The sequence below is a fragment of the Trifolium pratense genome, linkage group LG4 (assembly GCF_020283565.1).
Source record: "Trifolium pratense cultivar HEN17-A07 linkage group LG4, ARS_RC_1.1, whole genome shotgun sequence".
Classification (NCBI taxonomy): Eukaryota; Viridiplantae; Streptophyta; class Magnoliopsida; order Fabales; family Fabaceae; genus Trifolium; species Trifolium pratense.
The window spans coordinates 11368428-11384301 of record NC_060062.1 but is presented as its reverse complement, the minus strand read 5'-3'; the positions used below and the strand labels follow the sequence as shown (position 1 = coordinate 11384301).

The 15874-nt window shown below is 32.9% G+C and overlaps 1 protein-coding gene across 1 annotated transcript; it reads left to right on the top strand.

The window, feature by feature from the left end:
- The first annotated feature begins 5094 nt into the window (after positions 1-5094).
- On the top strand, positions 5095-8845 carry LOC123923211 (BAG family molecular chaperone regulator 7). Its single transcript, XM_045975895.1, has 3 exons — positions 5095-6195; positions 7749-8039; positions 8419-8845. Exons 1-3 carry the CDS (start codon positions 5470-5472, stop codon positions 8641-8643), a joined length of 1242 nt encoding a protein of 413 aa, XP_045831851.1. The 5' UTR covers positions 5095-5469; the 3' UTR covers positions 8644-8845.
- The last annotated feature ends 7029 nt before the right edge of the window (positions 8846-15874 follow it).

Here is a 15874-nt window from a genome sequence, read left to right as displayed (position 1 = left end):
ATTGAATGTAAGTTCGTTGAACGACGATTGATCTAAGGAGAGGATTGTGTACCCAATGATGATGGCGTGTTTATGGCATCGGTATTCACAGTTTGACAGTGTTTGTATAGGAACCGGCGGTACTGATAATGGTTAATTTGAAAGATAAATTATGAAGTTTGGCCATGTAAAATTGGTTCGAAAGTTATGTTCCGAACCAACACCAATTCGTAAATAACATAATTTTTGTGCCGTCTAAATTGTGTTTCTGGACAAAAATGTAAATTTTGTCTAGTACAAAAGTAAACTTCTAGAAATATTTAGCAAATATTAGGGCAGAAAAGTTGGTTTACATTGATGACTACACCCCTTTGGGCTAATAAGATACCATTAAAGAATTGATGGATTACTATTTTGGAGGTATTAATTTGATGTATGGTAAAATATGATGGAACTATTTGTATGATGTTACTTCCATTCTCTAATTTTCTGTTGAACTAAATAGATTCTTAAATGTACGGGAGTTTATTTCTATAAATTTTATCTGAAGCTCTCCAAACAAGTTATTCGTAAGACGAAATTACTCTATTGGTCCCTTAACTTATTTTCATGTAACAATTTAGTCCATCATCTTTTTTTGTGGTATTTTAGTCCTTTTTCCCATGTTTGAATATGGATTTCAAGATTCAAATCTATGATTTTCTTTCTATTTGTTCTCTCAATCATAAACATATGTTATGCATCAAAATAAAACTATAGATTTGAAGCTTAAAAAATGACATGCAAATATTGACGAAGGACCAAAAAGGACAAAAACGATGAGGAAAAAAAAGATAGAATACTAAATTGTTAACTGAGATTAAGTTAGCTACTTGTCACCAAGGTCTAATTTGTTTTTATAAGTTGCACCTTTTGCGGCTCATGAATAGGAGAAAGATATGACTCATAACACTCCGTTTAATTTGGATTCAAGTTTCTGACATCTCAATATAGGTGTTAAAGAGTATAATAATATGACTCATATATACTAAGTTTGGAAAATAAAATTGCGGGTATGAATAAATGCCTTAAACATATCAGATGTCTTTACAATCTTTTATTATGTGAGTCACACTCACGAGGCATGAATGTGTTAATTTAACTTGATGCTAAACAAAGAAAGAACATAAACGCCGTTGAGAAATACTTTTAGAAGCTCACAAATGTAGCCAAAGTCTTTCTAATGCTTATTGTTGTAATTGCCTTGAAATTATGATCAGAAAAAAAGAAGTTAAGATGTTGTCTCCTGCGCGAAGCGCAGCTGTGATATGCAGGTGGAGCTTTAGCTCCTGTCTCCTGCGCGAGGCGCAGTGAGGTATGCGTGAGGCGCAGCTTGCGCGAGCCTATTTATAGGCAGTGCGTTTTTTTATTTGGAAGAGGTTTTTAGGATTTCTGAGGCCAACAAACAGACTAGGGTTATAAGAGAAACATCTTGTGAAGACTCTAGGGTTGGGTAATCATTCTATCACCTTGGGAAACACTTTCATTGAAATCTCTTGGTCACATGAAGAGATTTGGGAAAAGGGTAGAGTTAGGGTTGAAGTCTAATTCTTGCAACTCTTGTATTGAATCTCGTTGTAATCAAGTTTTCTATCGATAGTGGAACGGAGAGTCTCTCTCCCCTAGTGTAGGTCGGTTTTGACTGAACTGGGTAAACATTTGCTTCGTGTTCTTTACAGTTTTATCACTTATCTTTTGTTCGTGATTATTATTGTTATTTCCACGTTTTGATTGCTTATTCGATTTGGTCCACACATCAAGATTATTGGTGTGATTTTAATCGAATTCACAAAACTTCTCTAACGCAAGAAAATATCTTATTTGACTTGTTATACTGTATGTTTGGATCTACCTTTAAAAATCAAATATCACGTCCTGCAAATTTAATTTAAGAATCCTTAAGCAATAGAATAAGACTTCTGCTCGAACGTGAGAATTCACCGCAATTCTATAAAATTCACCACAAAAACAAACAAATGTTTATTTGTGTCTCACAATTGATTAGGAATAATATACAATAGAACGCATACATAATTACTAGACTTGATGAATGAAATGTGCATGTACATCTAGAGATCGTTATTTAAAACAAAATTATTCGAGAAGACTAATCACACAATTGAGTTTTTTTTTACGCATCACACAATTGAGTTTGAACACCGTATTTTTATATAAGATCTTAAAATATAAATTTATAAATCTCTAACTTATAACTCACACTTAACACATCAATTTATCTCATGTGCAAAACTCTTCATATCCATAATTTTCTCCTTATCCATAATTTTAAAGGAGAATGTTAACTTGTGCCCTTAAGGCACATGTTAAGGAAGCAAAAATAGAAATTATTAAATGCTAATTTGTGCATTTTGACTTTTGAAGCATTAAATTTCTTGTATAATTAAATGTTGAATTTCTATTTTGGTATATCTTAACATGTGCCCTAAGGGCACATGTTAACAAGACCCAATTTTAAAACATTAAATTTACAAGTCAGTTATATCCATAATTCACATTTAACAAATCAACCAGCAATACCCACATATAAGCATGCTAATGATCACCATCTTCATTTTTTGTGTGACAAGTGTGTGTAAACAAAAATTGGGTCAAATAATGCATGAAGCATGCTAATGATAAAGTGGGGTAAAGATGTGTGAAAAAATGGTGAAAAGTTCACGTGGGAAGCACTACATGGATCCATCGCAGAGGCAGAATCATTTTCATAGTATTCCTATAATAATAATGTAAGCAATAAATAAATTGTCCCAAAGATTAGATGATGCCGTAATTTAATCCAATAATTGACCCCACTTTGGTCAATTCAATATGCGGCGCATCAGGTATCACAAATATTCATTGTATCTTATTGATGATAATCCCTTAAAATAAATACGAATTTCATAGAAAATCAAAACTAAGGAACTAAAAATACCACTAAAACTTTTCGCATTGTCTTTAACTCGTGTAAGTGAAGTGACTTGGAATATTTTTAGTATATATGAAGCATGAACATGAACACTGATCGGTGTATTTTAATGTACATTCTTCTACTATTGTACTCAAGTATTCTTATAGTTTATTTCATTATTTTCACCATTTTAATTTGTTTTTATATTTAAGTTTATTTTTAGCTTTATTTTATTTTCGTCACTTATTTTTTGAATTAATAATAACTTGACACCTTCGCAGTCTGTAGGTCATAATTGGAGCTACGTATACCGGATTGAGGCGCGGGAAGATGCGTTGGAAAGCTGAGAAAGAGAGCTACAACTTTTGTGTTGAAGCCTCAAGTCAATTCGGAGCGCAAATGAGTCGAATAATTACGTTTATGTTCCAGACGAATTAAATTATTAACTTTCAGCACAACTTTATGTTTTCGGCCCAATTGTTTTAAGGCCCGTTTCCATGTATTATTTAAACCGAAAAAAAAAAAGACAGCTAGGGGGATTATTCACTGTTCACGAAAATTATCAAACCCTAGCCGTCACTACTTCATGGAGAACTAATTTTCATCTATCGATCCATTGGTGTAAGGAACTCCGTTTATGAATTCTTGAGGTTCGGTTTATAATTGCAATTCCGTTTGAATGTTTATGCTCTTTTGTATCACTTTCATATCCCTTATTTCGTTTAGATTAATGCTTAATTATTCTAATTCGAATTTGTATTGTTGATGATTGTTCGAATTGATTTCCGCTTGTTAAAATTGATTTGAATAGAAATTGATACAAACTATCGCGCTTAGCAATAGGGTTGATTGGAAGTTGTTAGGATATTAACTTTGTTTTCGTGATGCTTGATCACTGTCATAGTTAATTGAATATATATGATGCTTAGTCAATTAAATTCCGTATAATACTAATTTTCGCTTGTTTAATTAGTTTTATGATCAATCGAAGCATAAACCCTTGAATGGATATTTCTAAGAACCTGTGATAGATAATAAACGAAGTTTCCTAAAACCAATAGATTGATTACTTTCACGTTGATTAAATTCGTTATCGTTGTTACTGCTTTCAAACCGAAAACCCCTATTTTGCAACCTTTAAATTCATTCTAACATTGTTAAACCGATTGTGAGTCCTTGCGAAACGACCAAGGTTACTACCTTGTACTACTTATTTTAAAATTATTTTAATCACAAAACGACGGTGATCAAACACCTCTATGATTAGGCGTGTCGCGGTGTCGGACACGAATCGATGTCAGACATTCGTATAACGCTCTTTCGACATGTGTTGGACCGCTCAAATATGTGTCCAAAAAAAGTTATTTTTTCCTTTACTCTGACACGACTAAGGATGATGTTCGACATCTGTAAGACACTCATGCAACACGTGTCGGACAAGTGTCCTAAAAAAATCATCTTTCTTCGTTTCTACTCTTTTTAGAAACTTACCAAACATATCTAAAAGAATTATAAATGTGTCGAAACAACAATGCTGATCAAATAGGGATTAAAGAGATTACATTTTGATTGCAATATTTTCAACTTTTTCGATAGTAGATGGATAAATAGAGATCAAATACCGATGTATCTTATTTTTTTAAAAAATTCTTAATGAAATAAATTACTTAACTTTAATGCATATGTATATATTTTGATTCACATTTTGGATTTTTTATAAATATGTAACAGTATCGGTGTCCTACATTTTTTACATTAGCAGTGTTGACGTGTCTGTGTCAATGCCGTATCGGTGTGAGAGTATGTGCTTGATACTTTATATACTTTAGATCTAGTATGGAATTCATTATCAAGTGGATGATAAAAACATCCAATTTTTAGACTTTCCTACCTTCAAAAATTGAATTATTTATTTGTTAGAATACATTTACTCATGTTTGACCATTTTGTTCGAAACAGTTTTGAGGGTCATCTGCCTGATAGTAAAATTCTCATTCCCAAATCTCATAAGTGGGGAAACACGATTCAAGTCCACATATGCATATTTTCCTCCTATCCACTCGTACATTAAGATATTTGCTGGGCTCAACGTCATTCTATCCTTCTGCATATCGGTCAACAAATTCATAGTTACATCATTTTTCTCATTTTTTCTCATGTGTAAATGCTCTACATATTATATGAAATATTTTTACCATGGTCACTAAAATTCGGATTAAAACCATTTGCTGCTAATGTGAATATCTCAATCATATCTTTCTTATTTAATCTCAAACTAATTATGTCTATATCTTACTTAATCTCATATTAATATTTTGAAAACTTAAATTTCCAAGTATACCCTTACTCACCATTTTTATTCAATATACTTTGTCGTCTTCTCCATTTCCACCACCTTAAAGTCTAAACCCCATTCCCTTTCAACATCACAACGATTACAAAATTCTATTCTAAATTCTAAATCAAATCACAACAACACTGATAACAACTCCTTTTATCCTAAAAACGAGTTAACACCGATTCCACTCACTCACTCAACCATGAGCCGATTCAGACGATACGAGATCATCGAAGAAGAACCATTGCCATTACCTTTACCTTTCTCTCATTCATCTTCTTCACATTTCTTCATTACTGAAACCCTACCATTCCCTTCCTTCATTGAACAATCTCTCCCCTTTGATCTCGATCTATGTCTTCTCGAAGCTCCATTCCACGCGGATCTGGTGCGCGTGGATCGTACACCTTCGTTTTTCTACAAACGACTTGAGAAACAGCAGCAACTCGGTTTACAAACCTTGAGTGACCGAGTCGCTGAGTTAGAGTCACGATTTGAGCAAATCGTTACCGGGAAGAACAAGAACAAGAAGAAGGAGGAGGAGAAAAAGAAGAAGAAGAGTGGTAGTGGTGGTGGTGATCGGAAGTACACGTGGACGGCTGAGATTAAAGATGGTGAGAAGAATGGTTTTGATAGAAAGTATAAGTGGATTGCCGAGTTGGTTGAAGAAGAGAAGAAGAAAAATAAGGTGAAAAGTGCGGTTTTGAAGAATGTTAAATGGACGGCTGAGATTAAAGGGAAAGGTGAGGATAGTGGGAATTCGAGGAAGTATACTTTTGCTGTTGAAAGTGATGATGATGTTGAGAAGAAGAAAAAGAAGAATCATGAGAAGGAGAAAGAGAATGAGAATGAGAAGAAGAAAGAAAGAAAATTGCGTATTGTGGAGATTGAAGAACCTAATGATCATAAAGTTGTTGTTTTAAGACAGGTATATCAGCTAGCTTAACCCTTTTTAGCTCTGATCTTTTATCTTTTATTTGTTGGAGTTTGAAATATCAAATTTAAACTAGAGAAGTAGTAGTATATTTTGTTGCCTAAAGAGAAAGTTAGTTTCACATTGATGGTGAATGGGGACATCATATGACACCAACACTTTTTATTGATGGTGGACACGGACATCATATGACACCGAAACGTGCTTACAATGAATCACTTATGTTTGTCAAATTATTAACAGTGTCCACATGTTAGTGTCCGGTGTATGTGTAGTGCTTCGTGTTTGTGTGTGTCTGTGTTAGTGCTTCATTGTTGTTCGTGTTTGTGTTAGTGCTTTGAGTTTGTCTCTGTTAATGCTTCATTGGTGTTTGTGTTTGTGTCTGTGTTAGTGCTTCATTGGTGTTTGTATATGTATCAGTGCTTCTTGCTTGTGTGTGTCTGTGTTAGTGCTTTATTGGTGTTTTTGTTTGTGTTAGTGCTTCACAGGTGATAGTGTTTGTGTTTCATAGGTTAGTAGGTCAGGATCAATGATTTCAATCGCAGTAGCATTCATATCCTTTATATTTTGGAGATCTATGATCAAATTTGACTGATGCTACCTCAATTCTGGTTGTGTTGCGGTCCTCAAGACTATAAAATGTCTTGATATTGTGGTCCAAATTGTAGTCTCTACCTGTTTTTGAAACCCTGTCAAGGACATGGTTTTGTGCTTTCTGGATAATCCGACGGATGATATGCTAGAGCCACATCAATCGTTCATTTATTACTTAGATGAGGGTTTATGTCTAGGAAACAAAAAAGATAGGTTTAAAAGAAAAAATTGTTGTAATTGTAAAATATGATGAATGAATTGGATTAGGAGTTTAATATTTGCTTCTATCCGTGTATAGTATGGCTAAATAGGGTTACATTGTTCTTGGGTATGGATTGATGTGGTTAAATCAACCATGTCGGTTACCTACTTGTGATTCATAATTCTTTATTAAGTGAAAATGAGTGAGTATAAGACTTTGAAAGATTGACTGCATTTAAGGTCCACTAACTTGCGTTTGCTGTTTGTCTGATTGTTATTTTCACGCTTTTGGCATTTTTCTTTGAAGAATTATATTTTTTTTCCTAAGAACTTAAACATGTTCCATGATATATTCAAAATAACATGAAATAAAAAGTCTGACACGAAGCCAAAATCATTTTCATGAAATAAACTTTACATTTTGTTGATATTGCGTTTTTTTTTTGTGTTACTGGTTGAATCTTTTTCAAAATTGAGTTTTGGCTCTGTCTTGGAGCAGAGATGCATTGTTATTTTTCTAACATAAACATGTGAGAGGAATGGTTTTGTTATCAACATGATTTATGATAGAACATTATGATGCCATACGATTCATGTATGTGATGTGACCCTACCTAGTGAGATAAAGTTTGGCTATTGTTTTTGTTGTAGATCTATACAGATACAGATAATGTTGCTCTATTAAAAAATTGAATCATTTAAGCAAGCTGTTCTCATGTATTTTCACTTAACTACCTTGCTTGATGATGAAGGCATTTGCAAAGAGGTTTGGAGCAATTCAAAATCAGAGAGGCAAAAAGAAGGAATTATCTCCTCAAGATGCTGCATTGTTGATCCAGATAACCTTTAGAGCATATGTGATCCGTAGGTCAAAGGCTCTTCGTGCCCTTAGAGAACTGGCTATTGCAAAATCTAAATTAAAGGAAATCAGAGCCCAGTTCAATAACTTTTCCTACCGACGCCGTATAGCTAGTGATGGAGTGGAACGCCAGAGGTTTTCTGAGAAAATCATTGTCTTGCTCCTTACTGTTGATGCCATTGAGGTAGTACTACACATTTCTCCAAACTTTTGAATTGTTATACATGAGATGAGATCAGGTGAATTTAATTAAGCAGTGAAACTGTAGTGCTATTTTATTAGTCCAGGCAGCACCACTTAGGGTTGACCTTGAAGAAAACTTGTATCATATGATCAATCATTTTATAACCAAAAATGACATTGTTGTTGCAAGACAAGTCAGTTTGAATATAAACCATTCTGCACATTCAGAATTTTGCTGCTTAGTCATGGGGTTTTAGCCAAAGAAGAAAATATAGAAACGGAATAGTAGCCAACAGAATATCTGTATCAAGTGTAATACAAATAGATTATTACCATTTAATGGTTTATCTAACAGGTTTTGTTCATTTTCTTTTGTGTAGGGAGTTGATCTGATGGTTAGATCTGCAAAGAAATCAATGGTGGATGAGCTGGAAGCAATGCTTGATGTGGTAGATCCCCAGCCTGCTGGAAGATCACTGTCATTCAAAAGGAGGACATTTGATATGCCTGATGGAGTCATCAGGAAGGAAATCGAAGAAGGTGTTGCACAAGTTGTGCAAATGCTTGATGAAGCCGAGAATAGCAGCAGCACCTTTGAAGGTTGAAGCTCGCGTGTGAGATTAAGGAAGCTATATTTATCTGCTTTTTTATTGCTTTCTACCGCATTTCCATCTGCTGTTGTAGTTTGTTGCTAGACGGATTGTAGTCTAAGATTTGAGTACGTTATAACCTAGGCTTCATGTTTCATCGAATGGTTTTGTATTTGCTTAATGTTTGGAACTTATCAGAATGAAAAATTTGGTTTGATGCTTTAGTCCAAGGTAGGACACAAGTGCATGCTCATTATTAGTAACCATCGGATATGATAGCTAATTATGGGATGCTTGTTAGTTGTGATGTGTTTAAACTTCAGAGTTCAGATTATAGACTAAAACAGGGAGATGCAGTCTCTTACAAAATGACGAACCAAGAATTTGGATCTCGACTAGGAGAGGTATCAAAATTTAGCGTTGCGTTGAATAAGATTACCTCTAATGAAAGAAACCATAAGCCCATCAAATTGTGAAACCATAACTATTCCCTCGGACCGCTCGGTCCTGAGCTCTTCTGTATGGAGACCCATTATTGAAGTTGTATAGTCTGTGTAAAGCTCTTCTGTATGGAGACCCATTATTGAGTCATGGTGTGACATTGCATTTGTTTAAGGTTGGAGCTGGAGCGAAGGTTGGTAGCAGTTTTGTAAGTCTGAATTTCCTACAAGGAAAGTGCAAATTAAGTTGGAACTATTGGATAAAGATTTTATGGTTCTGTGAGATGTTCTATTTTCAATTGGGTAAATATCTAAGGTAGTCTTTGAAATTGTAGTTTTTCACATCATCAAAAATGATATCTGCTGAAAATTTTAATCGAGTTTATCATGGTCTTTTGATCAAATACATTCATGGCATTATTCACCTGATCTCATCTCATGTATAACAATTCAAAAGTTTGGAGGAAAAATATTGTGCGCTACTTAACTAGCTAACACTTTATACATGAAATTTTTAGGATTTTACACTATTTTCTACTTAAGAATATAACTATGTTAGTTATTTAACTAGCTAACACCCCCTATATGAAATTTTCATGATTTTACACGTACACCTTCTAGAAGGTGCATGATTCCTGTTTTTACTGAGACAATTTTGTATTCTTAAGTTTACATTGTTTGAACTTAAACTAAAGTTGAAGATTTTAGTTTAGTTTAAAAATTTTAGTCATACAAATTTTAATTCAAGAAATGATAGAAAAACAAAAATAATATACGATTAAGTTTACGTTTCTCTTAACTCTATTATTTCTCCAATCATAGAGAATTACTTCTTTACTATGATTTTTTTTTCTTTCTATATATATATATATATATATATATATATATATATATATATATATATATATATATATATATATATATATATATATATATATATATATATATATATATATATAGGGGAGGTATCAAATTAACATTTGAGTAATGTTACACCGCTCAATAACGCTTTAACGAATACAAATTTTACAAAATTCACAGTTTGATTGAAAGTTTATATCGTATAGATCATGTACGTTAGAATTTATAAAAATCTAAAATCGTTTGATATGTTATTGAGACCAATCAAGATTCACGGTATTCAATAAAAACGCATAAACCGTCAATCTTGATCTTCCTCAATAACATACCAAACGATTTTAGATTTTTGTAAAACTTAACAAAGATGATCTATATGAAATAAACTTTCAATCTAACGGTGAATTTTGTAAAATTTATATTCGTCAAAGCGTTATTGAACGGTGTAACATTACTAAAATGTTACACTGGTGTAATTTGATCCCTCCCCATATATATGTATATGGGTTATGATCAAATGACACCAACTAGTTTGACACCAAATGTTACACGTCTCAATAACGTTTTAACCGATATAAATTTTATAAAATCCACCGTTAGATTGAAAATTTATATCATATAGATAATTTGTATATATATATATATATCCAAAATAATTACACATTAATGAAATGTAAGCGGGCAACAAGCTGCGTCGCTAGTCCTTTCTGAATGGCAAAACCAATCCTTTTGAAAAACACATTCATAGACCTCGAATCATCCCTCCAAATACGTAGGCTTTTGCAATTTGTAGTTCGGGCAAATTCATCATTTTTATTTGGAGAATGTTAACATGTGCACCAAGGGCACATGTTAAGAAAACAAAAATAGAAAGTATTAAATGTTGAAGCATTAAATTTTAACTTTTTAAGCATTAAATTTTTGTATCATTAAATGTTAATTTTCTATATTAAGATACCTTAACATGTGCCCTATATGCACATGTTAACAACACCCTTTTTATTTTTAGCGATTTTGAATTTATATTGTATCGATGTACATTATAAATTTGAATATATTTTATTTTGCAATAAAAAAAAGTTGGTCCATATTTTTAATAATTAAAAACTGTTTAGTTATTTAGGAATATTTAAATAATTTAATTTCTTTGTACCAAAAAAATAATATTAATTTCTTGCACCAATTTTTCCCTTCTATATATGTATCAATATAAATGTTGAGAATATAGCAAGTGTGATTTTGTGGAAATAATCCCACATTGGATAGGAATGTGGTGACTTGAGCATTTGTAAGTGGGAGAACCCACTCACCTATCACCTTAAAGTTTTGGGTGGACAAGTGGTGTGTCTCCCACAAAAGTGTGTTGCTCAAAAGAAAAAGTCTCACAAAAGTGAATGTTCCTTGCTCGACCCTCCCCCGATTGTTGCGCTAACAAATGGTATCAGAGCATTTGGTTTCAAGAAAGGGACACGGCTTACTTGTATCGAAAAGTACCACACATGGTCATGGGTAAGTGTCCCGTTGAAGTGAGTCAACGACGGTACAAAGTGTATGTGGAAGAAAGAGCTTCCACTTGAAGGGGAGCATTGTGGACTCACACTTGAGAGGGAGTGTTGAGAATATGTGTGAGTTTGTGGAAATAATCCCACATTGGAAGTGACAAGCGGTGAGTTTGTGTGAGTTTGAGAATAAATTGTCACCTTAAGGTTTTGGGTGGACAAGCAGTGTGTCTCCTACAAAAGTGTGTTACTCAAAAGAAAAAGTCCCACAAAAGTGAATGCTCCTCGCTCGACCCTCCCTGATTGTTGCGCTAACGATAAATCAACTAGAATCTACAAATTCATATTTTGTCTTTTTGTCGGCAGATCAAATCTTTATAATTGTTTATAAAATATCTTTATAAGTTTCATATGATTAACTCATACTGCATAGAAATTAATCTCACATTTAAATAAGCACTTCTGTAGTGATTTGTCATTAGGCTTGTTGGCCGGACACTCTTTTGTTTGGCTGTGAATTTTGGAAGGTATGCAAGATGAGAGAAGTTCCAGGCTGGAATGCATTCTTCCAGCTGGAGACAGGAGGGAATCAACAAACTATATTGTGGATTTGTGACAAAATGAAAGAAAACCCTAACCTAATCAAATTGCTACTTGTGGAAGGGATGAAAGGTCATACGAACTAAAGTACTGTAGTTTTAACAATATATTTTGTCACACTCTTAATGTGGATCATATTATTTTTGGTTTTAATATGAAAGTCTCATAAGGAAAATCTATTGGTAATTGGACAATTTATTTCTTTGAGAGTTCTGTTTATATTGTCAACGTAAACGTTGAATACATGCTATATATATTGATTTGGTTTCATATATGATTGTTAAGTTGAATAACATGCTATATTGATCATGGTTGGTTTCATAAGATTGCACTTTTTCAAATGATAGAATAGGATGTTAGTACTACTTTCTACATTGTTCACTATGCCCCCGTGAATAGTCGCCTGATTTTCACAATCTTATAAATAAATTAATAGTACTATCGTGAGTATAATTTACTTGGTAAAAATTGTAGAAATTGAAGTTTAAACTTTGATACTTTAAAACTCTAACCACTAAATTAATTGAAAAAAAATGAAAAATCAATAGTAATATGTTGGAATTATGCTTGCTGGTTGTAGTCGTTCTTGCTGATCGGGAGGGGGTGGGAACCATTTGATGGCAGAACTGATCCAAAACCAAATTATACGGTCTAGTGGTCAGATACTGGTGGTGAAAACAAAAAAAATGTTTAATTAAAAAAAGTAAATATAATTACGTTGTACCCAACTCGCGTGAACCTTTTTAAGATGCACGTGTTGATTGGAGATAAACCGCGCCATGTCCCGTGTGTACGGTATCCCATGAATCAAAGGATCACCTTTTTGCGAAATCTTGGGGTTGCAAATGATATTTGGTATAAAGTTTTTAGTTGGTTAGGAGTCTCTATGCCACTACCTATAAATCGTTAATTTTGATGAGTTTTATTAATATATCAACTGATTTTTAATTTATTTAAAAGAAATTAATTATGAATGACATATAAACTTTCAATCTTACAATGAATTTTGTAAAATTTATACTATATAGGAGGCTTTGGCTAACATGGAAGACTTCACTAAGTCTTCCATGGTGCACAAGTTTCGAATATTATTATAACGAATACGAATTTTATAAAATCTACCGTTGGATTGAAAGTTTATATCATATAGATCATCCATAAATTTTTTAAAAAAAATTAAAAATTATTTGATATGTTATTGAGACTCATCAAGATTAACGGTATTCAATTAAAATTCATAAACCGTTAATTTTGATGGGTCACAATAACATATCAAATAATTTTCGATTTTTTAAAAAAAAATTATGGACAATCTATATGATATAAACTTTCAATCCAACGGTGGATTTTGTAAAATTCGTATTCCTTATAATAATACGAGCAACTTATGCATGGTGCACAATTTGTGCTACTTGTGCACATTAGAAGTAGCCCTATATAGGAAAATGTTTGTTATAATGTTTTTTTATGACTTGTGTATCATGTACCACTTGAATTAATTTCTTATGTTTAGATTAACGATTTATAGGTAATGACAAGTTTGTCGAAAGAAATTAAAAAGAAATTAATTCAACGTCAAATGAAAAGTTTGTCAAAAGAAATTAAATTTTAACATTATGATGACACGCCAGTAAAACCTTTTAGACTAGTTACAATGGATGTTGAATTGGGTGTTGAATGAGTGATTCAACACAAGTGAATGGTGCAATGGTGGTGTTGAATATGACTTGGATGAAAGAGAAGATGAATTGTTTGAACTGTGTTGAATGCTGCGGACGGAGACATGTGGCGCGCTGAGATTCGCCCTCGCAGGCGCGTGCATCACACAGCCCGACAGGGCGCGTTGCCCAGCAGGGGACGCGGAGAGAGAAATCCAAATGGACAAGTGGCACGCGTTGATTGGCTGGACGGATTTTTACCTCATCTAATCTTTGAACTCAATTATTTCAATGCAAATTAATTTTTTTATTTTTTATTTTTTCACCAAAATTCGTAATTTTTTTTCTCTACAAATAGAGACTTGGTTCATTTCATTTGGACACAAAAAAAAAAACCAAATTTTTCACTATCTTAATCTATTATTATCTTTCTAATTAGTCTTTCTTTTGAAGTTTTCATCTTTTTTTAGTGAAATGAATCCCAACAATTCTTCTAATTATCCCAACAATCCGAGGTATTCAACCGCTTTTGCAAATCATGTGCACCGCGGTAGTGCACCGCGACCATATTCAACCGAGGTATTACTCGCTTTTGCAAATCATGTGCGTGCTAGATTTGAGTTCCGTGATCAAAAAGCTCATCACGAATTGCAAGCAGATCTAGTGAAGCACATATGGACAAAATTTGGAATGTTTCAGGATTAAAGATGATTTGTTTCGTATTTGTGTGTTGTTTCGTATTTTAAGTTAGTTTGCATCGTATTAATTACGTAACTTGTGTGTTGTATTGCATTTTAAGTTAATTTGTATCGTACTAATTACGTTATTTGTGTGATGTATTGCATTTTAAATTAAGAAAATAAAAAAATATTTAAATAAATTTTGTTAAGTGTATTATTTTAATTTAATTTTAATCGATAATTATAATGTTATTTAATCATAAAAACAAAAATTAAAATTTAAATAAGAATATGAAATAGAAAGTGGTGGGGTAGAGAAAGTGGTGAGGTATGGTGTTGAATATAAAAACCATTGGAGATGGTAAAAGTTGAATGTGTGTTGAATGATTAGGTGGAAGAAAGAGAAAATGATGTGGAGTGAAAAAGTGGGTGTTAAATGTTTTTTTGGTGTTAAAAGCATTGTATGTAGTCTTACTTGCGCATCTAGATTTAAATGACTGGATTCCCATTGTTTTGGCATTGACAAAGTGTGATTCAGTTTCCTACAAAGCTAAATTCAGTCAACTCCCTTTATTTGTTGGCATTGAATGGTGGGTGGGTGGCTTCTAGAAAATCTCTCTTTAAAGTTTCTAGACTCCAATTTGTAGTATGCTTTGCCTGCCCCAAACCGGTCACTGTACTAAAGTGTGGCTGTTGGCCGCCCTAGTTTTAGGGTTTGGAATTTGCAAACCTATCTATATGAAGTAAACCACAGTATTGAGTCACAAAATTGGAAGTGTTTAGCAATTTTATTTTATTTTTGGTCAAGAAGTGTTTAGCAATTTAGAATCCCAAATTTACAAAATACTATCAAATTATTTTATTTATATTGTGTTAGAAGTCCCACATTGGCTAGAGATATGACAAAGATAGCTTTTATAAGTGTAGTGCAAACCTCAACTCTTAAGCTAACTTTTGTGGCTGAGTATAGGCCTCTCAAATTCTAATATGGTATCAGAGCCTATCCTAGATCCATTTGTTGTTTGTTGTGGACACCTCCCATATTTGGGCCACCCGTTGTTGTTGATCTCACGTTCCAGCTTGTTCAGTTTTGGACGTGAGGGGGTGTGTTAGAAGTCCCACATTGGATAACCTTTATAAGTGTAATTCTAATATATTGTATTATCTAACATATGTTAAAATATTTCGTTTGTTAAATATTACCTCCGATCCTTTTTATAAAAAAAAATTAATTTTTAAGGTTCATTGAATAACTGATGTGTTTAGTATATATTATGGACCAAATACTTAAGTTATTTATTGAAATTCTAAATTTAAGTTTTATAGCATAGAAAATGTTTTGTCTAATATGAAAGGAAAATGCTAAACAGTGTCCCCGGGGCACTAGTTAAGGATACAAATATAGAAGTTTTATTTTATAAATTGTGCATTCAATGTTTTAATGATGTGAAAAGTTTTTCTCTCTCATCATTAACTTTATCATTTATTTCCTTTTTTAGTATGCTTAACTA